Source organism: Mesoplodon mirus (assembly GCF_964341445.2).
Source record: "Mesoplodon mirus genome assembly, chromosome: 15".
In the NCBI taxonomy this organism is placed as follows: Eukaryota; Metazoa; Chordata; class Mammalia; order Artiodactyla; family Ziphiidae; genus Mesoplodon; species Mesoplodon mirus.
The window spans coordinates 43,583,010-43,608,964 of record NC_138991.1 but is presented as its reverse complement, the minus strand read 5'-3'; the positions used below and the strand labels follow the sequence as shown (position 1 = coordinate 43,608,964).

At 49.8% G+C, this 25,955-nt stretch overlaps 2 protein-coding genes across 2 annotated transcripts; both read right to left on the bottom strand.

Moving 5' to 3' along the window:
• Window positions 1-5,519: 5,519 nt before the first annotated feature.
• QPRT (quinolinate phosphoribosyltransferase) lies at window positions 5,520-18,861 on the bottom strand. The gene is made up of 4 exons (XM_082645366.1): window positions 18,820-18,861; window positions 7,228-7,763; window positions 6,521-6,652; window positions 5,520-6,441 (listed from the first exon to the last, which is right to left on the bottom strand). The coding sequence occupies exons 1-4, from the start codon at window positions 18,830-18,832 to the stop codon at window positions 6,223-6,225; spliced, it is 900 nt and encodes a 299-aa protein (XP_082501492.1). The 5' UTR covers window positions 18,833-18,861; the 3' UTR covers window positions 5,520-6,222.
• A 2,926-nt stretch (window positions 18,862-21,787) lies between these two features.
• Window positions 21,788-25,257, bottom strand: SPN (sialophorin; the record flags this gene model as incomplete). The annotated part of the gene is given in 3 exon segments (XM_082644120.1): window positions 21,788-24,753; window positions 25,140-25,234; window positions 25,237-25,257. Coding segments are annotated over 3 exon segments (1,374 nt in total). The 3' UTR covers window positions 21,788-23,495.
• Window positions 25,258-25,955: the final 698 nt, after the last annotated feature.

The window sequence follows — 25,955 nt, the reverse complement described above, 5'->3', positions numbered from 1 at the left end:
GAAATGGAAAACAGGTAAGCAACATTAAGAGATAAAGGATCAATTCATTCAATATTTACCTAATAGAAGTTCCAGAAAGAGAGAACAGAGAAAACGGAGGGGAGGAAATAATGAAAGATTCTATGCAATGGAGAGAAGCATTTCAGGCAGAAGAAAGAGGTGCGTGAGGTGCCTCACACTGGCACCACCTGAGGAGCATCAAGGAACACGGACGCCACCAGGACTCCCCTTTGCACCAAGTGGAGGAACAGGGACTGGGTTTACCCTTCTGCCTGAAACAACCTCCACGGCCACCAGCAAACCAGACAAAATACATGGAACAACAGTTTTCAAAACACTGAACACCAAGCAACGAAAGACAGTCGTGAAAACAATGAAATCCCAGAGGGAAAGGAAAACAAAGGAGCGAGTTCCCTGGGGGCCTAGTGGTTGAAATCTGGCACCTTCACTGCCATGGCCCGGGTCCAATCCCTGGTCAGGGAACTGAGATCCTACAAGGTATGCGGCACAGCCAAAATATAAAAAAGAAAGAGAGAGAGAGAGAGGGCAGGAGGGAGGGAAGGAGGGAAGGAGGAAGGAAAGGGGACTTGTCCTTTGAAGATTGTCCAGCTTTCTGCTTGAGAGAGTTTCCAAACTGCGGGCTCAGAGAAGAGAGAACCCCAAGATCTGCTGAGGGTCCCTCTCGCGTGTTATTCAGCAAAGAACTGATCAACACACATGTGTGAGAAAACCACCTGAGGCCAAGAGAAGAGCCATGTGAAAGGGCTAAGGCAGCAGTGCCCAGGGCCTCACACAAAGCCAGGGCCTCTTCCCACCAGCCAGACTGGAAAATGTCACAAGGCCTTGGGCAGTGCACTTGGGAAAGTCTTGGCTTAGTAGTAGAAAATAATCCACTAGACTGAGCACTGCTTTGGACCTGCCTAACAAACCATACAGAAAACTATCTGGTGCTGAGCAAGGCGAAATTCACCACATCCGGCAAGCAATAATTAACAAGTGAAAACACAGGAGAGAATCAGTGACCTGTCAGAAAAGATGTATGGACCTTTTTTGGTTCTGTTTTAATTATCATACACAGAGAATCACTGAATTGCTGCCTCAGATAGGTCACTGAAACAGTTCTTTTGCATCTTCTATCTTTCCCCTGATGGACTTTTCATCCATTGGAATGAATTAGATTGGAATTTTAAAATGCAAGACTTAGTCTAGCCCTTGAAATCTTCCATGCATTTGGGTAATTACTATACCAATAATACAAAAATACATTAGTACAGTCCTTTACCTAAAAAGCTGCCAAGTCTCAATGAATTCCCCTTCTGGCTTCTAATATTCTGAGAAAACAAAGCAAATCATGCAAAAAATAAGATATTTTTGGTTCTTGGTGAGATTACTTTATTGTTGGTTTTTTTAATGTGGGAAGCATGATTTTTATCCAGCCTTTAAGAAACCAGCATTGTTCTTTATATACTGATGTAGTATTCCAAAAGAGAATCTTTCCTTTGGTTAAAAAGCAGCCAAATATCAAGAAGCAAGTGACTTATAGGATGGTTCTTTGTTGGTGCTAAGTCTTCGAAAAATTCTAGCTCAAGAGCTGGGAGAAGAAATAGGTTAGCCAGTGACCCACCAAACTAGAGGTATACGTGAGGATCTCTGCCTCTGATCATTTTCTAAGTGTGCTATACTAGGTCCAGGGATCCAAAGAGCACTACCTACCTGAATAAAGAAAGCCCACATTATCTGGGGTAAATCTGATGTGCACAGCGAGATGTTATTCACAGCTTCACGATCAGATTCTCTTCAGATCTTTGTAGTCTGGTCTTACAAGCTGAGTTACTTTGGGCCTCAGAAAGCAGGTCTTAAAAGCAGTTACTTACTAACTGCCAAAATGTTCTGTTCCTCAGGAAGTGATTAGAACAAAGTACGGAGGTACTGAAACATTTATGGAGTTTTACCGACTGTATTGTCTTGAAGGGCTAGCGATAAATTAGTATACGTGTCAACACCGCATAATAGCACAGTGGGATTTTTCAAAGGTCCAAAGTTGAATTTTTTTCAGATATAGTGTGGTTTGCTCATAATGTCTTGCCGTTTTTAAATGCTTTCAGCTTTCACTGGCCTTGGCTCACTAAAGCTCGTGCCCACTGAGTTCACTGACGCTGCCAACCCGGTCTGACCTCTTGTCTTCCCTGACCCTCTAGACTGAGTACCCCAGTAGGTGGGTGGGTGGAGGGGTGGGAAGGGGGATGGGTGGATGCAAGGCGGGGGTGGGTGGGCAAGAGGATAGGTGGAAGAGGGGTGGGCAGGTGGGTAAATGTTAGCAGGAGGGTGAGGGTGGGGGGTGGATGGGTTGGTGAGTGAATGAGTCTTGGTCGTCTCCGGAGTACACAGGGCCTTGAAGTCACTGAGATACCTTGGGCGGTTGGATGGGGATCTGATGAGGAGATGAAGCTGGAAAAGTGGGTGGAAGATGAGACTGCTGCACACCCCTCCTCAGCTTTCCTTCTTGAGCAGATGCTTTACACTATTCATAGCTTCCTTGGCTAATGTCTTTGGAACCTGGAAGGAAGATGGAATCAGAGGAGATTGGAAGGTGGTGTGACTGAAGTGTCCTCTGGTGGCCATAAGGGATTTGATGGTATTCTTAGCTATTTTTTTCATTGTCTGTTCTCCCCTCCCCACTCCACACCCCCAGGCTCCTACAGAGCCCCACTAGAATATAAACTCCATGAGGACAGGGCTTTTTCACTGTTTACTCATTGTTGTATATCCAGTGTCTAGAATAGCGCCTGGCACATATTAGACATTCAACAAATACTTATTTTTGAATCCTGCTCCACCATTTTATTGATCTATGACCCTGAGCAGCATTCTTAACTTCATAAAGCCTCAGTTTCCTCATGAGTAAAATGGAGACACTAACATCCCTGCCCTCACCAGCATTAACTGAGAAAGAGACCTACACGTGCTGAGCAAGAGCCCTTGGTCAAATGTGTGTTCCTTTCTCACCCACCAGCTGGTCGTGATGATGCGTTACATGCTGACCTGATTTGCACCTGATTTGATGGGCACATTTGCTCTAATGGGCATGGGCTTTATACTGCATGTGGGGCAGCCTGGGGAAATCGTCCACGCCTAGTCCCAGGCGGGTCAGGCAAGAAGGCAGTGTAGCCAGATAGACACCAGGTGAAACGTGAGATTCCTCTTCTGCCACTCCCCGCCCCCGTCTCCCCACCCTCACAGCCACACCCAACTCTTCCCACTGCGCTGAACCCATCAGGCTCCATCTGCCCTCTGAGCTTTTGCAGATGCTGTTTCCCTTGCCTACCTTCCCTTCTTGCCAACCCATTGCCGTGACGCACATTCAAGCCCTCTGAGTGGCTGCATCAGCCTCCTCTTGGTCTGCCTGCAGCCACCCCGGCCCCCGCAAATAGATCTTCCTGCATATATGCTTATCTCACTTTCCAGCTTCAATCCGACTGTTCTCGGGACAGGGTCCAAGTCCTCTGACCTACCATTTTGTGGTCTGGACCCAGCCCAGCATCTAGTCACCTCGCCTCTCCTGATCCCCGCTTCAAATCTTATACCAAACAATCCTAGCCATTTCCCACTTCTGAACCTTTGCCCACGCAGTCTCCTCTGCCTGGAAATCCATCCCCTGCAAGGAGGGCATAGATTGCTTTTGCCTGCCCAGGATCCATTTTCTTTTCCACTGGTGAGGGAATCCCCACCCAGGGCTCAAATCTGAGATCTTCCTGTAGGGCAGGTTCATTTCTGTGATCAAGGGTGAGCTGGAGACTCAGCCTGGGAGCTTGCTTTTTCCTTTCTTAATTGGGATGCTGTGGGTGCAGCCTGCATTCTCCAGTTGGCTACATGGGCCCCTATGTCTTATTCTAGCCTCCCCCATCTGTCACATCTGCTTGGGTCTTAGAGGCATTTGAGTTTGAGACTCCTGGTTACACATCTCCCTTCCGCCTCTACTAGGCTCTGATTCCCTCCTGGATCCCAAAGGTTTTGCCTTTCAGTTCCCTGCTCTTCCTGGATCCCCACTTCCCTGTCCTGTCCTGACACCCAGAAGTGCCCCTAGTTCTCTGAAGGTTCAGTTAATTCCCCTTCAGATCTGAGGAGCTGGGACTCAGAGATCTAAATTCCCTGGAGCAGGGAAGGCTGCCTAGCTGAGCTTGTCCATGTTTTCCCTGGAGAGAGGACAGGAGGGCCCCGGGGTGGAGGTGTGTATTACAGAGCACAGGTACAGCCCCAGGTGGCATCTCTGGGCTGTGTCCTGTGAGAATGGCCCCTTCAGTTCAGGACATCACCAAACACAGTGTCCACTTCTGCCCAGCGTTGTTGTGGGGTTTTTGTTTGTTTTGTTTTTGGCTGCACCCAGGGATTGAACCCAGGCCCTCAGCAGTGAAAGCACGGAGTCCGGGGAACTCCTCACCATATGTTTGGTGCTTGAAGGGTGAAGGTCTTGGTCGGTCTGGAGCTTTCACATCTGAGGTAGCTCATCGGCCCCTGGCCCGTCGCTGGTCTCCAAGGTTGAGAAAGGAGCAAAGGGGTAGAATAGCTCCCTCAAGGCAGACTGGCACCCCCAGACTCCCCCTGAAGGAGGAACCTCTGTGGATGAGACCCATTTTTCTCTCCTCCTGGCAAAGGGCAGAGGAGAGAGTAGGTTCTGGGAGGGGAGAGGCAGCTCCAGACTGGAGCCCTTCCAGGAGGAGTCACCTTGGGGACCACCTTCACCCTTGGAAGCCCTCATGCTCTGGTTTCTCCCAGATCCACCCAGAAGGGTTAGAGAGAGGCGAACCATAGGCTTGAGGTGAGGGTAGGAGGGGCCACACAGGTGGGCAAGACCTCAGGGGTGTGTGTGTGTATGCATATTTGGGGGACTGGATTTAGATCCACTGTTTAGACTTCTGAGTCCTGACTCAACATGGAAGGAAGTTTGACGTCTGAGCACGGACCCCCACCACCCTCCCTTACTCCCTAACTGACCTTGGCTCTGGCCCCAGCTGCTCTGTACCTCTCCTAACTAATGGTATCCCCATGGAACCAAATCCTTAAGGGCCTTCAGCACCCAATGGGGGTTTCATTTTGGGAGGGATGCGTGATGGAGTCTGTTTGGGACCCCAGGAGTGAGGAATAAGCAGGTTTCTCACCTCCAGCCAAAAAGGTGGTAACAGCAGCCACAGGCAAGAGGTGAAATACTTAGTAACCAGTACAACATGGGCATCAACCAAGTGTAATGTTCCAGCTGAACATCAAACCGGGTGTCACATATCCTCAAATATAAGCTGCCATTGTTTGTAAAACACACATACTATTACTCAAAAAGAAAATTGTCAAACCAGTGCTTTCTTATCACTTACAATTTCTATTTTATATAAAGAGTTCTTTTGGACTTATTTCCACATAAATTGTTATCATGTTGGATCTACAAGCCACAGGCACAGGCCACACGGCTACATGACAACTGATGCCTGGCTGACAGTGACCATTAGACACCCTTGATTACACCATATTTTCCCACACACCAAATATGACTTCAGTGTGTGGGGGAAAAGAAGTGCTTCTTAGAACAGATGAATGATGGTAATTTCTTTTTTTTTAATAACTTTATTTTATTTATTTATTTTTGGATACTTTGGTTCTTTGTTGCTGTGCACGGCTTTCTCTAGTTGCGGCAAGCAGTGGCTACTCTTCATTGCGGTGCACAGGCTTCTAATTGCAGTGGCTTCTATTGTTGTGGAGCACGGGCTCTAGGCACGCAGGCTTCAGTAGTTGTGGCACGTGGGTTCAGTAGTTGTGGCTCGCAGGCTATAGAGCACAGGCTCAGTAGTTGTGGCGCACAGGCTTAGTTGCCCCGTGGCATGTGGGACCAGGACTCAAACCTGTGTCCCCTGCGTTGGCAGGTGGATTCTTAACCACTGTGCCACCAGGGAAGCCCAATAATGGTAATTTCTAACATTTACTAAGCACTTACTCTGCATTAATTATCATCCAAAGAAATCCATAAGGTTGGCTAGACCCATTTTACAGATTAGGAAACTGAGGTGAGCAGAGGTGAAGTCAGTCCTTCGAGGTCCCACAAGCAGTACATGCCAGATTGGGACTTTAGCCCAGGCTAACTCAAGAGTGTTCTGTTGGCCACTGGACTTAAAGAAGTGAAATCGTGAGAGTCGCATGAAACCGTGTTATCCCACCGCCAGTGTAGCCTCCTTGGCTTTAGGAGAGGCGGGCGTAGGGCACTGGAGTGGCTCCTTCGGCAAACAGCTTGAGGGAGAAATCGAGGGCCGGGGCAGCCTGGGTCAGCATCCCCAAAGAGATAACATCGATATGGGGCCCACAGAACTGAGGGAGGCTGTCCAGCGTGATGCCCCCGCTCGCCTCCACGCCCACGTTCGGGAACCGGGCCTTCAGCGCCGCGGCCGTGGGGTGCAGTTCCTGCGGGACACAAGCCAGCGAGAGGTGAAAGCCCCCGCCCCAGCCCCTTCCCCTTCCCAGGAAGCAGATGCCGCCTCACCTCAGGCCTGAAGTTGTCCAGCAAGACGAGGTCTGCTCCTGCCTCGGCCGCCTCCACAGCCTCCTGCAGGCTGCTGCACTCGACCTCCACCTTCAGGGAGAAGTCGGCGGTCTGCCGGGCCCCCCTCACCGCCTGTCAGGTGGCAAGGGTGAGAGTGAGAACGGGTGGCACCCGGCCCTGGGCAAGTGAGCTGGGACCGGCATTCGAAAGGCTCCAGATGGATAATGAGCTTGGGGTTAATGAGGAAACCAGGCATCGAAATGGCTTCTCACATATTAGGTGAAACCACGTGAAATTACCACTTTTGTGGGTTAAGAAAATGGCCAAATTCAGCACTATTTGGCATTTGGACCTGAGTTCAATTGACTCAGAATATTAAGACTGGAAAGGGTCTTCAAGAACATTTTCACAGACGGGAAACAGGTCCAGGGAGTTAGAGTGACCTGCCCAACACTGGGCTCCCAATAGTTCGTCCTTTTCCCTTGAATATCATACCGACCAGCAGAAGAACGCTGGTGAAGAAGCAAGTCCAACCTTTCATTTTACAGATGGAACCACTGAGGGGTCAAGGAGTCTTGCATGCCCCAACCCCCAGGCCATCACTATTTTCCAGGGAGTGGTTGGGGGTCCCTGGTAAGGGGAAGGGCAATGTTGGCGGGGTGGCTGGAGCAGGGCCAGGGCAGGGGCTCAGCTGGACAGACAGACACCTTTTCCACACCACCGGCTGCCATGACGTGGTTGTCCTTCACCATCACCAGCCCTCCCAAGTCGTAGCGGTGGGAGGCGGCCCCGCCCACTAGGAGCCCATACTTCTCCACCAGCCGGAAGCCTGGCGTCGTCTTCCTCGTGCCTGCCACGTGCCCGGCCCAGCCAGTCCCCCTGGCGGTCTCCACAGCAGCAGCGGCAGCGCTGGCAACTCCACTGCAGCGGGCCAGCATATTAAGGGCCACCCGCTCCCCCAGCAGCAGGCAGTGGGCAGGGCCCCGGACCTTGGCCACCTTGGCCACAGGCACCAGCCTTGATCCCTCGGGGAGGAACCAGGAGACCTGGCAGTTGACTTGGGCAAAGATGGCATCAAAGAAGGGCCTCCCAGCCAGCACCCCGGGGGACTTGGCCCACAGCACCGCCTGTGAGGGGGCTGCCCCCGTGACCAAGGCCATGTGGTTGAGGCCTGGGCAGTCCTCTCGGAGCCAGCTTTCTGCCAAGGTGGCCAGAGTGGCAGGGGGCAGCAGGAGCGCCAGGCCTGGGAGGGAAAGAAAGAGAGCAGTGTTAACATTTTGGCTGCCTTTCTGGTAGTCAGGGGTGATTGTCAAAATACCTAACAACAGGCTGAATTGGGCACTAGCCAATCAGGGTGAAGACCTGGGGGTACCAGGAGAGGGGCTGAGGCACTGGGTGGGCCTTGTGGGCTGAACAAGTTTGTCAGATTGACCAAATAAAAATACAGGACATCTAGTTAAATTTAAATTTCTGACAAACATCAAAGTTTTTTTAGTATAAATATATTCTAGGCTATATTTAGAACATACTTATTCTTAATTATCTGTCAGTTATCTGAAATTCAAATTTAACCGAGTGCCCTGTATTTTATCTGGTAAACCTAGTGCTAGACCAACAGCTATTCACCAGTGGAAGAGAAATGCAGCCACCTAAAAGCCACTCTGGGCTTCCCTGATGGTGCAGTGGTTAAGAATCTGCCTGCCAATGCAGGAGACACGGATTTGAGCCCTGGTCCGGGAAGATCCCACATGCCGCGGAGCAACTAAGCCCGTGCACCACAACTACTGAGCCTGTGCACCACAACTACTGAAGCCTGCGCGCCTAGAATGCGTGCTCCACAACAAAAGAAGCCACCGCAATGAGAAGGCTGCGCACCACAAAGAAGAGTAGCCCCCGCTCGCCACAATTAGAGGAAGCCTGCGCGCAGCAAGGAAGACCCGACGCAGCCAATACATACATACATATATACATAAATAAATAAAATTTATTTTAAAAATAATAAATTTAAAAAGCCACTCTGTCGCCTTTCTGTCTGCCTTGCATAGAAGGATCGGTTATTTACTAGCTGAAGCCCTCAGGAGAATGTAAGCTGTGTGTCTTTCCCTTCCCTGCCTTCTCTATAGCACCAAGAATTTTAAAGCTGGAAGTTCAGCTTTTTACAGATGTGGAGACTGAGGACCAGAGAAGAAAGGCAAGTCAGCTGAGGTCGCACAGCATATTGACAGCAGAGCGAGACTGGCCAGGCCTTGTGGCCATGGCCATCTGTTCCTCCACCTTTGCCCTCTAGCTTGAAAACCTCTCCTTCACTTGATGTTTCAAAAAACTGTCACCTCTCTAGAGATGGGGTTGTATAAGGAGGAAACAGCACGGGGAAATTGGGTTTGAGCCCCTGCTCTGCGAGACAGAGCTTCAGGAGTGTGGGTGAGCCCTTTGCCTGTAATATAAGTGTTAAGGACAAGGTGGTCTCTGAGGTCCTTCCCGCCGGCGTGCCATGTTGATGGGCCGCTGCCTCTTGAAATGAATGGGGTGACCGCAGAGGCCGAGCTCAGGCGCAGTGAAACATCGCCATCTGTCGGCCAAGAGAAGACCTGCAGCCTCGTGGGCGGTGCCATAGGTGGGCTTCGCTGCCCGGGGGAGGGGTAGACAATTCGATAGCATGTGAAGGGGGATTATTTAGTTTAGTTTTGTTTCCCCCACTTTTGCTCCAAGCTGAAGTTAAGGCCAGACATTCTGGCTTGCTCTGCTCTCAGAAGGACGGCCCTTCTTGTCCAGCCCTTCCTCCCCAAAGACAAGAGCCTGTGCCCCACCAGCAGCCACAGACCTCAGTTATCGCACCTGACTCTCCTTCCCCAAGTTCCCGCCCAGCTGCCCCACGTGGCTTTCATTCTCACTCAGAGCCAGCTGTGGGCCAGATGCTGGGAACAAAGTCGGTGATAGGGAGAAAAACATAGTCCCTGCCTCCACCGTTCACGGTCCCGCCAGGCAAAAGGCCAGTGAACGAACAGCAGAGATGGATGCAAAGGCCCCCACTCCATTCAGATCAGGTGCCGTGATGTTTGCTTTTTTTTTTTTTTTAATTTTTATTGGAGTATAGTTGATTCACATGTTGTGTGAGTTTCAGGTGTACAGCAAAGTGAATCAGTTATACATATACATATATCCACTCTTTTTTTTTTTCTTTTTAGATTCACTGTTTGCTTTTAAAGTGAATTTGAATCCTTGGACTGGTGAGTATTGGATAAACAAACTGTGATGCATGTATACAATGGAATTCTACTCGGCAATAAAAAAAAGGAACCAATTACTGATATACCCAATAAGCACACATCTCAAATGTATTATTCTAAGAGGCCAGATTCAAAAGGTGACATGCTATTTGTGTCCATCTGTATGACTATATTCTGGAAAAGGAAAAAAAAAAGATAGCAACAGAAAACAGACCAGTGGCTGCCTGGGGAGCGGGGGGCGGAGGGGCTGGCTGCAAAGCGGGCAGCACCAAGTTTTGGGATGTGATTGAACTAGTCTAGATCTTGTCTGTGATGGTGGCTATAACACTGATGCATTTGTCAAGACTCATAGAGCTTTATACAGAAAAGGGTGAATTTTACTGTCTGTGGTTATACCTCATTAAACCTGACTTTAAAATCAAACCATTAAAAAAAGAAATTTAAGCAGATCACTCCCCTGCTTAAAGCCTCACTTTCATTGTATTAGCACCAGCTCTCTTGACTTCTTTCCATTTTTCATTGATTCTTTGGATAAATCCTTGTTAAGCACCTGCTCTGTGCCAGGTCTTCATTGCTAGGTAACAGAGAGAGCAGCTCTTTCTCTTAGCTTTCAGGCCTTCACTTATGCTGTTCCAAGGCTGAGCCTTCTCCTAGAAGTCCCTTTCCTCACCCTCACCCCAAACTGCCCCTTCACCTCTCACTCAACTTCAGACCTTCTATTAGATATCACTTCCTCAGCCGGGGGCTCTCACAGACCCCCTAAATCAGGTCACATGCTCACCCAGCTCCTTGTTCATCCCCCAGTGTCATCCTCTGCTGGTGTTTCCTGTCTGGGGCCAAAATGTCCACTGAGTTTTCTGCTGTATCCCAAGTGCCTAGCACGCTGACCCAGACAAATGTGCTGCTTGTATAGGTCAACAGTCAAATATTGGCAATTTCATATTGTTTAGTTTAATACTAAGTGTTTGATGATAGTTCTCTGAGCAGAGAGGCCGCACTGTGGAATCACAGCCCAGACTCCGGGGCCACTCGGCCTGGGTTCCAATACTGCCTCTGTCACTTTTAGCTAAGTGATCTTGGGCAAGAGACTCAACCTTTCGGGGGCCTTCGTTGTCCCAACTGTAACGGGGATAATAACACTGATCACCTCATAGGCTTGTTATGAAAATTAAAGGAGTTAATATTTGCAAAGCCTTCAGGAACATTGTAGGTGTGTTTGCTGGCGAGATGACTGAAGCATTTACCAAGAGTCGTGGGAGCAAAGAGGAAGAAATGACTAAATGTCCCTGGGGAAGGGGGAAGTTTTAGTGGCCTTGAAGGATGAGTAATGTTTGCCAGGCAGGGGTGGGGGGGTGGGGAAGAGGGAGGGCAAGACATTTCGGACTGAAAGAGCAAGTGTTCAAGGTTCAAAAGCAAGAAAATAGAGCGAGGAGGTGACGGGGTGCTGAGTAGGATTTATGGGAGAAATGTCTTGGGCCTGAGGCCAGAATGAAAAAGGGACTAAACCAATTACCTGAGGAATTTGGACAGACCCCGGGAGCCATCACAGAATTTTAAATGAGGGAATGATATGATTATGATTTTGTTCTAGAAAGGTCACTTCAGCCACCAAATGGAGATGGGCTGGGAGACAAAAGGAGGCTGGGGCGATTGGCCAGACAGAAACTGATGAAGCCCCGAATTGGGGCAGTAATGAAAGGAAGAGCAAGCAGGGTCAAATGGGAGAGTTTTTTTCTAAGGTAGAATCTACTGGAATTGGCAGCTAATAAGATGTAGAAGGCTGGGGTTTCCATCCTGGGTAGCTGAAAACTGACATAAGGAATTGTTCAGGGTAGGCTGGGGAGGAGGAGGGGTTTGGCGGCAATCAGCAACCCGCACGGGGTGTGCCCCTGGCCAGTCGAAGGCACCTCAGCTCCCTGACACTCTCTCATTTGGAACTCACCACAGAGACTCATTCCCATTTTACAGGTACAGAAACTGGATCTCCGGGAGGGTCAGAGCGTATGACAGAGCAGCAGAGCTGGGGAAAAAGAATGACTTTGGGGAAATTTCCCGGAGGTCCAGTGGTTAGGACTCTGCGCTTCCACTGCCACGGGCGCAGGTTCGATCCCTGGTCGGGGAACTAAGATCCTGCAAGCCACGCAGTGTGGCCAATAAATAAATAAATAAACAGAATGCCTTTGGTCTTGCAGATGTTAAGGTCAAGATGCCATCAGGAAACGTGGGTGGCTGTGCACAGAGGACAGGTAGAAGAATGTTCTGGGGTTCAGAGGAGATTTGGGGTGAGGAATGGAGAATTTGGAGCCATGAGCATGTGCAGATGGTCACTGAGTGGGTAAGATCACCAGGGCAGGGTGAAAGAGGAGGGCTATGGGAAACACCAGGATTTGAAGGACACACAGAGGCGTGGCTGTCAAAAACAGAAGTCCCACCAGGAGGGAGTGGGTGTCTGGAAGAAGAGGGTTGCAAGTAGGGTGTGAGCAGAAGCAAAGCAGAAGAAAGGCTGAGAGAGAAAAGAGAAGGAGAAGAAGAAGGCTGAGAGTGAGCATTGCACTTAGCCCCTGGGAGGGCTTTGCCAGGGCAGTCTTAATGCCTTGTGGTAGGGGCAGAAGCCACATTGTCATGGTCAAGGAACAGACAGGAGGTGAGGAAGTGGGGGAGGGGTATGAACAACTCCTCTCCGCAGAAGTTGAGAAAGCAGGGACTCCCCCCACCCCCCACCCCACCCCCGCCTGGGCAGCACGTTGGAATCACCTGGGGAGCTTTTTGAACTCTGCTGCTCAGGTGCATTCCAGATCAACTGAATCAGAACCTTTCCGGGGTGGTTCCCATGCCTCCAGGTTTTGGAAATGCTCCACCTGGGATTCAGATGCACAGAAAGGTTAACAACCAATGTTCACACAAGACCATATGTTGTATCCCTCCGTTTATATGAAACATCCAGAAAAGGCAAATTAAGAGAGACAGACATCAGAACAGTGGTGGTCTGGGGCTGGAAATTAAATGACGTGGGATCTTACTGGGGTGATGGAAATGGTCTATGATGATGGTGGCATAACACAATAAATTTACTAAAAAGCTTTGAATTGTCCACTTGAACAAACGAACAAGAACCAGTGCTCTGCCAAAAGGCAGGAAACTATATTGCAACCCTAATAACCCAGTGAATCCAGGTATTGGATCAAAAGCCAGCATCAGAAGAAAGACAACGAGATACTGGGTGCTCCTGATAGAACATCCCCCAACGTATGCAATACTCTTGCCAGAACAGCTGAACCGGAGTCAGATCAGACTTCTAGACGCAACCACCAATTACAAGAAAACCAGAAGACAGAGGAACATGTTAAACTATACCACGGGGTACAACCATAGGAAACTCTCCAGAAGATAACCTAATTTCTTCAACACATACATTGCAAGGAAAACAAAAGATTAAAAGAGTCCAAAATGCATACTAACCAGCGGCAGAGCTGGGGAAAAACTAATGTATGGATCTTATTTGGATACTACTTCAAACAAACAAATTGAAACCAAATTAGAACTTTTATGAAACAACTGAAAATCTGAATGCTGACTGGGTATTTGGTAACATTAAGGAAATTTTTTTTGAAGTGGGTTATGGTTGTGATAAAAGGAAAAGTCCTGGGCCTTCCCTGGTGGCGCAGCGGTTAAGAATCCGCCTGCCAATGCAGGGGACAGGGGTCGAGCCCTGGCTGCGGAGCAACTAAGCCCGTGCGCCACAACTACTGAGCCTGTGCTCTAGAGCCCACGAGCCACAACTACGGAGCCCACGTGCCACAACTACTGAAGCCCGAGCGCCTAACGCCCATGCTACACAACAAGAGAAGCCACCTCAATGAGAAGCCCGCGCACTGCAATGAACTGTAGCCCCTGCTCGCGGCAACTAGAGAAAGCCCGTGCGCAACAACGAAGACCCAACTCAGCCAAAAATAAAATAAATAAATAAAATTAAATAAAAATTTTAAAAGAGACCCAACGCAGCCATTAATTAATTAATTATTTATTTAAAAGTCCTTATCTTTTAAAAATAATAAAAAATAATAAAATGAGATGTTTATGTATGAAAAGACTTGACAGCTGGTTTTACTTTAAGGTAATCTTGGAAGGTAGAAATTAGAAAGGGTATGGGGACATCCCTGACAGTCCAGTGGTTAAGAATCCAAGCTTCTACTTCAGGGGGCACAGATTCGATCCCTGGTTGAGGAACTAAGATCCCGCATGCTGTGTGGCACAGCCAAAAAAAAACAGAAAAGAAAAAAAAAGGGTATGGATGGGACTGGCTTGGCCAAAATTTGGTGGTTGTTGAAGCTGGATGATGAGTACATGAGGATTCATCATACTTTTCTGTCTATTTTTGTGTATGTTTGAAATTCTCTATAATAAAAAAGTAAAATAAATAGGTAAATAAGAAAAGGAGAGAGAGGGCCCTCACTTAAGATAGGGTCAAGGAAAGTTGTTTTGTTTTGTTTTGTTTTTTCGGCCGCACCGCATGCCATGCGGGATCTTAGTTCCCTGAAGAGGGATCGAACCCACGCCCCCTGCATTGGAAACATGGAGTCTTAGCCACTGGACCACCAGGGAAGTCCCAAGGAAAGTTTTTTTAGGATGAATAGAGCAGTGATTCTCAACCTTGACTACACAATGGAATTATCTGGAGAGCCTTGCCAAATGCAATGTCTGGGTCCCACCCACAGAGATTCTGATATAACTGGTCTGGAATGTGGTAATTTAATTCTAATTTGTAGCAGAGTTGAGAGCTTCTGAACCGCAGGAAGAGAGCAATAGCTACCACACACTGCTGCCTACCAGATGCCGGGCACTTGCTATATATACGATGTCACAAATCCTACCTGTCCTTCTTCATGGTAAAGGCCATTTGGAGGCAGAGAACCTAGGCTCAGAAATGCAAAGGGAAATTACCTAAAGAGCAGAGCTAGAAAATGGGAATTCCCTGGCTATCCAGTGGTTAGGACTCTGTGCTTTCCCTGCAGGGGGCATGGGTTCTATCCCTGGTTGGGGAACTGAGATCCCACAGGCCATGCAGCGAGGCAAAAAAACAACCCCCCCCCAAAAAAAAAGCATTCAAAACATTAAAGAAAAAGAGAAAAGAAAATGATCGACGTGGACCCTGGTCTTCCCTGTCCACACATAGAAGGTGGTTTTAGAACCACACAGCCTTCACCCAGGGGTTACTCTCTTGCCCACTTAGGCAAGATCAGCTGTTCTGATCGCCTATTGTAAATGCAGAATGTTCGTGAAAAATAAATACATCTGGTTTTCTTTAGGCCCCAACTCTCTTGTGCATTTCCAACAAAAGGGATTCCTGTGGGTAGCTTTGAAAATAAAGGCTCTCCTAATTAGCCACTGTCGAGAAAGGAACTGCAGAGAGGAGTGGGGCTGTTTTTGCAGCTGCCTGAGGAGAAGCGGCTGCACAGAGGAAACAGCTGTAACGCCCTGTCCCCTTTTTATTCTTGCCGTTGTTATATGTAAATATTCTCTCAAGGTGCCTGGACTTCAGAGATTACAGTGTTACCCTGTGGGGTGTAACCTTGATCTCTCAAGGCAATCCTTTCTTAATTGGTTATTCCAGAATTTTATTAAAATTGGTGCCTCTGTTTTTGAGGGGATCCAAAGCATCTGGGGAAATTTCCTGCATTTGTCTCTTTACAAATAATGTAAAAAGGTATAGATAAACTGACTCTGGCAGAATATTTGAAGATTTTTTTCCCCCACTGGCACTTGTGCCGTTCTTGTCTGGATTGTTGACTGACTTTTACCATGTTTCTATATTGCCCTAACTGGCCAGTGGCTCTGTCCCGGGAGAGACTGGGCCAGAATCAGAACTTCCATCCCTGCATCCTTCCTTCAGTCATTTAATAAACACTTATTCATGCCTTTGATGGACGGGCACAAAGTCAGGGTCTGCAAATGCACCTAAAACAAAGATCACAAGTTTTTGTTCTTAATTTGATGTGTAACCACGTGTAACCATGTGGCCTGTGCCTGCAGCAACAGTGATGTTGTACGAGGCTGACAAAGTGTTCCAGCTAAAACCAAGTAATGATTGTTTTCCCCAATTTACAGGAAAAATAATTAAATAGATAGACGTCAGTTTTAAAGGTTTTGCCTTTATAAGTTTTTCTTAAAACTCTGGTGCCTGCTACCACTTGTCTATAATAGAATCTGGAGTGACATCATGTGTAATAATAATAACAGCTAACACTTTTATGGTCCTTCCCAAGCACTGTTCCCAGCATATTCTATATATTAACACATTTAATCCTCACAACAACCCTCATAAGGTATGTACCATTATTATCTCCATTTTACAGATAAGGAAACTGAGGCACTGAAGAAGCAAGTAATTTGCCCAAAGCTCACATGCTGGGAAGTGTGGAGGCAGGATCAGAAGCCTAGGCGGGCTGGCCCCAGAGTCCCCTCATGTACCCAACCTCACCACACTGAGCACAAACTTATACTTAAAATTATTATATATTTATTATATCACTATTCACAGAGTTCTACAAGCCACACCCAAGAATCCAGGGCTCTGTCCCTGGTGTAGTAGGAACAGCCTGGGTTGGAGGTTCAGAAACGCCTGGTTTGAATCCCAGCTCCATCACCTACATGCCAGGTGACCTTAGGCAATTTCCTAACCTCTCTGAGAGTCAGTTTCATGAGGAAGTCACAGGGCTACAGCGAGAAGGGAATGGGCGATTCACGTCAAGTGCCTGAGCCAATGCCCAGCAAGATGCCTTTGAACCCAGGTGTCTGACTCCCAGGCAATTTTGTTCTCCCATCTATTTATTTGTTGATCCATTTGGCAAACACCAGAGGGAGACAGAGGCTGGTTAGCACCCCAGCTTCCAGATAAATGTTCTTTCCTTTTCCCCTTCTCTCCCTAGAGAGGAGAAATGACCTCCAAATAGAGCCAGATGTGATTGCCCATCACACAAGTGGTAAAATGATCTACAGGGTTTCAGAGCAAGGAGAGATGACCTGTCGTTAAGGTACAAGAGCAGTAAGAGAAGGTTCAGGAAGGTTGGCTCTGAGAATAGGCTGGCATTGGACAGGTGAGAGGAAGGCCCCCCAAGCAGAGAGAATGGGAGAGAGCAAAGGCCCAGCAGTGGGAGGCCTGGGGTATATGTAGGCGAAGTTGCACGTGGAGGGTAGCGAGAGAGAGGGCTGAGTGGTAGGACGGGGCCATACTGAGCAGGCCCTGAATGATAGGAAACAGTTAGGTTCTCGTTCAATAAACAATGGAAAATCCGTAAGACTTTTGATCAGAAGTCACTTGATCAAAAATGCACTTGTGAGTTTAAATGTTTAAGTTGTGCCTAGCGTTTTTGAAAGATATAAGTTGCAAGGCTGTTGCAACAGCCTGGACCAGGAAGCAGTGAGTCTGGGTAAAATGTAAGGGAAGGGCATCTGTAAGGGGACCGCTCCCTGCACACCATGCCTCCAGACCTGGCCCCGCCCCCTCACACCTTGGCCACCAGCCTGCCATCTGTTTCTGCCCCAACTCTGTCCTCGCCCCTCCTTTGTCCCACGTCCCCAGCCTTTGCCTCAGCCCCTGACTCGACTACTCCCTCCTGGTTTAATTCCCGCAGGTCAGTGATCCCAGAGCCAACACTTCTGGCTTGGCCCAGAGTTAAACATCAGTGTCATCACGTGCGTGAAGCCTGCCAGGCAGAGGAAGGCTCCCTCAGAGGGAGGTGGGAACAGAAAGACGTGGAGGTAAATCCATAGGATGCAGCAACTGTCTGGATATTGGGGTTCAAGGGAGAGTGAGCTGTCAAAGGTGACCCTGAGGTTTCCAGTCCGAGTAGGAGGCTGGTGAGGCACGAATGGAAATGGAACTGGTGTAGGGGAGGACTTTGATTTTGACACGCCAGGGACATGTCCCCAAAATGGAACTGGAACCTGGGGCAGGCTCAGGACTGGAGAGGCAGACTGGAGTGATGGATGTGACTCCAGCGTAACTACTGAGTGATTTCTGTGCCGGCGCTTGACGTATATGATCTCGTTTCATCCTCACCACAACCCAAAGGAATACATTGCTTTCACTTGATCAATGAGGAAACCGAGGCACAGCGAGGCTAAGCATCTTGTCTGAGGTCACACAGCTAGCAGGTGGCAGGGATGGGACTTGAACCCAGGCTCTGACTCTGAGATCATTTCTAAACCAAGAAGTAGTCTGGACCCCCAAAAGCTGGTTCCACAGCCAAGCCAGAGGGGCTGGGTATGGGGCCAGCAGAAGCCCTAGACCAGGGGAGGAAGGTCAGAGCTGGGGAAGGAGAAGCCTGGGGAGGGGAAGGTGAAACTGCAGGGAGCCCTCCATGCTCATGTCATTTCCGGCCCACATCCCCAACCTGGTGAGCAGGGAACTATTACTGTCATTTTGCAGATATTGCAATACAAGGAAATGAAGCTCTGAGACATCAGGTGACCTGCTCAAGGACACACAGTCTGTTCCTGGTGGATCCGGGATTCAAACAGGAGACTTTTGACTCCAGAGCCTGGCCCGTATCATCCTGCATCCAGCCTCCTTCACAACGTCACTCCCCACATGCACAGGAATCACTGGGATCACAGGACTCAGGCTCCCTTCCCCCACCCCGAGGCAGATGGGACAGGACTTTGCCTCACTCCTCCGGAGTTGCTAGTGAGGGGCAAAGTCCAGAGCTGCTCCAGGTCCAGCCTCCCACTGCCTGGCCCCTTCAGCCCCCAGGAGACGTGGCCTACTCCAGGCCACCCCTGAATTTCTTGGGGCTCAAGCCCCTTTCTTCCCCAGAGCTCACTTGGGGACCTATCGTAGAAGAATAAAGAAGGGTGAGAAGAGGTCTTTGCAGGGCAGAAAGGAGTGCTTGGGTTCAGAGAGGTTGGAGGGAGATGGGGGAGGGGTAAGAGAGTAGTTAGAGACCAGCGAAGACTGGGTCTTGGGGAAGGGGGGGGATGGGGACGGAGATAAGATGGGATGGGTGATGGGCAGGAGAGGGGCAGGTGGTGATGTAGGGATACAGGGGAGAGAGGTCTGAGAGGCTTCTTTACCTTCAGGGTCCATGACAGCCTGGAGCTGGCCGACTGGTGTGCCCACTGCTTGGTCTAGTGTTTGGAGAGGCGGGAGACTGGGAGAGGGGGTGGGGTGGGAGGGGGAGGGGGAGGGGCCGGTCTGACCAGCCCTGACCAGCCCTGCCCTGGTTCTCTGGGGCTCCCTCTGGCCTCCAGGACACTCAGTCACATATCTCAGAGGTCCTCTCCTCTCTGAGCCGCCGCCCTGTTCTCTCCACTCACCCAACCTCCTTGACCCTGCCCCAGGGTGTGCTCCCTGTGATGGCTGGAGAGTGTTTTTGATGGTGCACTGGGGAAATCCTACTTCCATTCTTTTTTATCTCAAATACTTCTTTACCTCTTTCTGCGCCTCCATTTCCTTAGCTGTAAAATGGGATAATACCAACCTCATGGCTTCAACTGAGAATCAAGTGAAAAAACTCTGCGGGTGACACAGAGTAGAAACTCAACAAATAGGCACTTTCCTTCTCTTCCTTCTTCCCAAGGTACTTTAAGGGCCCTGAGTAGATCAGAGCCGGGCTTTTGAACAAGAAAACCAGGAAACTGCCCATTATTGTACTGTGACTTCAGGCAAGTTCCTGTCCCAGAAGTGCTGGGGATTCCATTTCTTCATCAGAACCACTTGCTGAAGTCTCTGGGACCACTGATTGCCAGACACTGGCCTCTTCCCAGCCTTCTCCCATTTCTGCCTCTGCAGCATGTGACCCTGCCAGGACTTGGACTTGGGTGAGGCAAGCAAGGGTCCTGGGGCACAAAACTGAAGAAGGCCTCACTCTCAAGCTCCATTTTGCACCTTACTGCCTTGCTTGCCTCACTCTAGTCCAGGTCAGCTCCTGACAGCCCTTCTCCAAACTATTTCTCCCTTTTTCCCCCCAGACGTCATTTTCTCCTGGTTTCTCTCCTAAAGGCTCTTTTCTGTTTCCTGCAGGTCCTTCTTCCTACAGGCAGCCCTCAAACTGTGGTGTCCCCTCAGTGTGGCGGGACTGTTCCTCTTTTCCTCTTGGGCACAAGCTAAACTACATTTCCCAGCCTCCTCTGCATGGAGGCCACCATATGACTGAATTCTGTCCAATGGAATGTGAGCAAAAGTGATGCATGTCGCTCTAGTCTTCCCATGATCCTCCCTGGGAATGACAAAGCCACAAGATGGAAGGAGTCTGGGTCCCTGAATGACCTCATGGAAGGTCACCCTCCAAATGCCAACATTAAATTGTTACATAAGCAAGGGAAAAGCTTCTCTTGAGCTCTACCCCTGAGAATTGGGGGTTGTTTGTTACAGCAGTTAGCCTGCCCTGACTAACACATGAAGCTTCTCTCCACAGCTCTCTCCTTTTCTCATTCTACACAGTTTATGCATTTATCCACCAATGCCGTTATTTAAATTGCTATCTAACATCAGATGACTCCTTAATCTATATCTCCAGCTCTGACTTCCCTTGCAACTTCCAGGCCTCTACTTCTAACACCCCTCATGGGGAGTTCCCTGGTTGTCGAGTGGCTAGGATTCAGCGTTTTCACTGCTGTGGCCCAGATTCAATCCCTGGTCGGGGAACTAAGATCCTGCAAAGCGCGCGGTGTGGCCAAAATATAAATAAATAAATAAATACTCATGTTTTCCCCCCAGACTGCTCACCTCTTTGCATTTCCACATAGTGATGTCAGCATCTCCTCCATTTTCCAAGATAGAAACTTTAAGAGTCTAACCTCATTCTTCCCCCATCACCTCAATAGTCAATTAGTTCTAAAAATCTTATTCTCTGAATAAATATATTTCAAGCCTGACCTCTTCTTTCACCTTAGGCCAGACTCCCACTCTATCTAACTTGAACTAGACTAATGCTTCCATCTCAGGTCCCACTGCCTTCAGGCCATGCTCCTGGATGCCAGTTTCATTCAAAGGACAGGTCTGACCTTGCCATGGTTTACTTGAAAACCATTGTTTGCTCATTCATTAATCCATTTACCTCTCCGTTCAGTAAACACATAGTAGGTAGACATGCCAGGCTCTGGCCTCTGGAGCCACAAAGATGACAGGTGGACTTGAAGGTGCTACACCCTAATGAATGGGAGACACCTTCACATGATTACAGTCCAGTTGTTTGTACTGTCACGCAAGGTGCTGTAAGAGTGGAGGAGAAATACTCTATCTGTTTGGGATGGAGGAAGCAAAGGCGGCTTCGCAAAGGCAGTGACATTTGAACAACATCATGATGGTTGAGAGGAGTTTGGCGGGAAGTCAAAATGTGTGTTGGGGGGGACAGGACGGGGGTGCGCAGGCTTCTGGCAGAGCGTGCGCAAACGCAGGAGTGAGTATGTGGCCCTTTCCATGGCCGGCAGCTTTGGGGATCTGGGGCATGGTCCAGCTAGGCTGTCCTGAAGCCACTAGCTGGGCAGACAGATGCTAAGCACCCCAGGGGGCTAAGGCACACAGGCACCCATTGGCAGCTCATTGCTGGGGACATGTAGATGGTCTCCAAAATACCCTGGGTTTTCTGATGGCTAATGGCTCAACCCCCAACCTCCCCAGAACAGGAGCAGAAATACGGATGCAGAGGAAAATGAGGCGTAAATGTCCATTTTCAGAAATGAAATGTCCATAGAACCATGCTCTGAGGCCCTTTTCCTGTCTGCAAAAGTGAATTATATTAATAGACTTCTCAAGACCGTCCCCATCCAAATCCTTCTTCCATCTGGAGGTTGCACTGGATGACAAAGCTGTATTTGTAACCGTGATCTTAATGTGTACTTTAGAAAATAAAATAGAAACATGCATTTTAAAATATAAGATGAAGAATAATACACTGTATATGGTTGTGTGTGAGAGAGAATCCTGTTATTTAAGAAACTAGAATGTGCTGGTAGTTTTGCAAAAGAAGAAAAATGTTATTTTACTGTCAGGACAAAATTAGTATTTTCAACATTTTATTATTTATTTATTTTGGCCGGGGGCAGGGTGGGGGGTGCAGGTTCGATCCCTGGTCGGGGAACTAAGACCACTTGTGCCTGTGTGGCACGTCCAAGAAAGAAGAAGAAAAGGCGCCCAGGCTTGCGTGGTGAAGGCTGGATTTCCACCCCAGCTCGCCCAGGCATGGGTGGCAGAACTCCGGGCGGATCCGTGGCCACTTTCCGCCCCTTCTCTCCTCACCCCTCCTCCACACCCCCATGAACTGACCCACCTGGGGGCCCTTTCCCAGCCTCTGGTGTCCCCTCCAATCCAAACCACCTGGCAGTCACGCTCTCATGGAGTCCCGTGGCCTCTCCTTTTGTAGGTCAATGCATCTGCTCTCATCCACTGCTCCTCTGACTCAACAACTTCCTCTTTGCAAATTTCCTCTTTGCCCTGGGGAAATACCAACGGCCTCTGGTCCATGCGGTGCCCTGGGTTCTGGCCTGGGCTGGTCTCAGAGACAGCACAGTTGGGTCTTGTCCCCTCCTCTCCATCCCAGAGCCACAGGGATGCCCCTGGTTCTGGAGGCCTGTCACAGCTCACTCTCTCACTGACCCTCCTTGTAGAATGGAAGAGGGGATATAGACAAACACATTAAACTTGTAACAGCATCAGCAAGACCTGGGACTCTTGTGTGTGCGCTGGGGAGTGGTGGGAGGGGAGTGTGGGGGGGAGTGTGGGGGTGCTTTGAGGAAGGGACATAGCGGCTGAGCTGAAGAACACACTTGGTCACACATGCAGTCTTTCTGTCAAGCCCTGCCACAGACGGAATTAAATCTTCCACCTCCGCCCCATCGGGGCAAAGACGAGGGCACCTATGTTCTCAGCACCTCCTGAGGGCGGCGTCTCCTCAGCCTCTGCAGCCCTTCCTGCCCCCCCCCTCACCAATCTGTACTCGCCACTGCCCTTCACAAGCATCACCAAGTCCTCGCCTCTTGCACACAAACTGAATGCATGAGTGGACCCACGCAGATGCCGAGACTTCTAAGAACTACATCTGCCCAGAAACTCTTCTCACCTGTGCTCTTGGGAGAAGAAACAGCTGAAGCCTCTGGCTGCCTCGGTCCAGAGTTGGGGGAGAATGTGGTGGCTGGGACCGTGGGCCAGCCTAGGGTCCAGGGGCTGTCTCAGACACACCTGAGACCACAGCTGGGTGACACCACCCAGCCCATGCTCCAGGATGGCCTAGCACAGAGCACTGGGGCCTGGAGTTAAAGGCAGTTCATGGGCTGAGCCAGTAGGACTGTCGTAATCCATGGGGCCAAATGTACTTTCCAGAGGAATCCTAAGGTGAGAGTTTGCTGGGTTGCCATTTCCTTCTTCTTCCCAGACTCTGGTATTCCTGGGGAATCCTCTGAGAAAACGTAAGTCAAGGAAGTTTGGCCTTTACGGAGACTCAGCAGCTGGTTTCAAGGACAGAAATGTGGAGAAAATGTGATGGGGAGAAGTAGGGGTTGATGAGGAAAGTTCGTTCATTCAATCTACAAGGGTTCAGTGGGTGTCAGCCCTGATCTACGCGCTGGGTGTGGGTGCTGCATGGGCTGCTGGCTAGAAGAGCTGAATGAGGATTCAGGGTGAAGATGCTGGGTGAAAATCCAAAGGGTGCTGGGTGAAAATGCTGGGTGATGATGAGGCTGGATGTGATGACAGGAGGGAAGGTGATGAAAGCGGGAACGATTCTGAACTCCAGTCTTATTATTCTCAAACGTTAAGGGGCCTCCACGTCTCTCTCTTCTGGCCCATCAGAAGTAGAGGTCTCCGCAGCCTCATCCTTGCTGCCCACCAGTGGCTCTTCCTCCCCCTTTAGGCTGGGGGCTGGCCCAGGCTTTAGCTCCTCCAGCGCCACGGAGCCCTGGCGAGACTTCCGTCTACCAAAGAAAGTGGTAAGTGTGGGCCGCTGGCCAGACACCTCCCCCTGGGGGACCCCAGAGTCATTGTTACCCCCAGACACTCCCTCTGTTATTGTCGCGGCCTCCTCATGAGACACCTGGGCTACCCCAGCCCAGGCATTTGCCACCCCGTTGTGTTTTCCACCCCTGCTTAGTGTCAGTACTCCTGTCTTCCGCTTCTGCCGCTGGCGCCACAGCAGGAGTAGTGCCACGAGGACAATGACCACCAGCAGGGCCACAAGCACAGCTACCAGCAAGGTGCCCTTTGTCCCCCAACCTGAATTTGTGGAGGACCTACTGCTTATGCTTGTGGAGGACGTTGGGCTGGATATTTTTACTCCAAAGATGGGGGAGCGACTGGTCCCCATGGGGGTCTTCAGAGACGTAGTTGCCATGGTGACAGGAAGTCCACTGGTCTCCTCGGAGGTCTTTAGAGAGCTAGTTTCCATGATGACAGGGGGTCCGCTGGTCACATTGGAGGTTTTCAGAGAGCTAATTGCTGTGGTGATAGGGGGTCCACTGGTCCCATCAGAGGTCTCCAGAGAGCTAGTTGCTGTGGTGATAGGGGGTCCACTGGTCCCACTGGAGGTCTCCAGAGGGCTAGTTGCCATGGTTTCACCAGTCGTAGTGTGGAATCCTGTAGATTTCATTACTGGGACAGCAGGTATACTGGTTGCATTAGAGATTTCCAGGGGCATTGATAACTTTTTGGCCGAATCTTTGTGGGAGATTATTGACTCATTTACAGGAGGGCCCCTGCTGGCAGCAATGGAAGTCCCAGGAGAGGAAACCTCATTGGCTGTATAGGGAGTTGAGGAAGGCGGGAAGATCTTGTGCTCAGTGCTGTCATCTGTCGTAGCGACCTCGGTTGTTGCAAAATTAGATGTCATTGAGTTGAATTTTGTGGTCTCATAGATATTTGAGACCAAAGAAACAGAGGACCCTGTGGGTTCCAACTTCTGCAAAGTAATTGTGCCATCTGGAGACTCTGAGCTTGTGTTTTGGGTCCAGACACTCCCGAAGAGGAGGAGACGCAGGATCATTTCCAAAGCAACAGGCATGAGCAGGAGTTGGGACCTGAGGGTGGGGAAGTTGAAGAAATAGAATACATAAGGAGCTGGGGGCGGCGGGGGAGAACCTAGCCAGGCCCTCCCCTCCTGCCCACTTCCCTGCCACCTGCCGGGCCGAACTCTGCGGTTCAACGGCTTTTTCCACCCTTGCTTTTATTAGTATCAGAAATAACAAGACGCTGGCAGCTCCCCCATCGAATCTACCCCATAGGCCCCCTTGGGCGCTGGCAGCCCCCGCTCCAGCAACAGCCACCCCCTCCTGGCCTGCGCTGTCCCCATTCAGCCCCAATGGCTCCTCGTCCTCTTTTCCCTTTATCTATCAAGGTCTTCTCAAGCCAGAGGCACATTCCCAGTTCCACTGAAGCCCCTGCCCCACCAGGCCACACCACTTACCAGCTCAGTGGATAAGGGCACAGGGCTGGGACCAGGCTGCTCCAACTCCTGAAGCAAGACTGGTGGAGGGGCCCCAAGGGGAAAGGAAGTGGCCCCCTGGCTCCACCCACCCCAGCATCCTGCCCCACCCGCCCTGCTCCTACATTGCCCTGTGATGAGAGAGGCATCACTCACTCTTTCAGGGTCTGAGATGATGACAGGGGCTCTGGGGTTTCAGCTGAAGCAGGTGGGGATGGTGGGCGGGGTCTGGAATGGGGATTCCCGGGTCTCCTCTGGAAAATGGGATGGAAAGCCGTGAAGCTGGGATAGGGATATGTGTCAGAGCAGGGGTGGTGGAAATGCATGCTTGAGAACCAGGGGGTGCGGAGGAGGAGGTGGGAGGGGAAGGTGGTTTCCTTTGCCTTTGTGGTCCCCAAGCTGTTAGGCCAGCACCCAAGGCTAACACTTCTTCTGCCCCAAGAGCTCCCAGGAAGTATCAGGGCAAGAGGAAGCCCTCGACTCTGGCTGGGGCAGTGGAAGCCTTTGCAGGCTGTGTGAAATCCCTGGTGGGCTCTTGACTTCTCAAGAAGCTTGTGGGGGTAGGTCACTACAATGGCCCCCAGTCGTGGACTGCCCGGCTAAATCAAGGTGGTTATGAAGCAATGTATATGCTGTGATCTTATGTGTGCAGGAGACTAATCTACATGGAAGGCAGTCTGAAAAGGTATTCACTGAGGTATTAACAAGTTTCACTGGGTAGGTATGAGTAGAGAGTTCTTTACTTTCTTCTTTGGGTGTTTGATATTTTCTTACTTTCCTTTAATTTGTAAGCTTTGA

Bases quoted from the DNA above. Each gene is read 5' to 3' on its own strand.
- QPRT (XM_082645366.1), bottom strand. The intron at 6,653-7,227 runs GTGTCTGTCTGT...GCCACCTGACAG, and splicing joins CAGCCGGTGGTGTGGAAAAG to GCGGTGAGGGGGGCCCGGCA. The intron at 6,442-6,520 runs GTGAGGCGGCAT...TGTGTCCCGCAG, and splicing joins TGGACAACTTCAGGCCTGAG to GAACTGCACCCCACGGCCGC.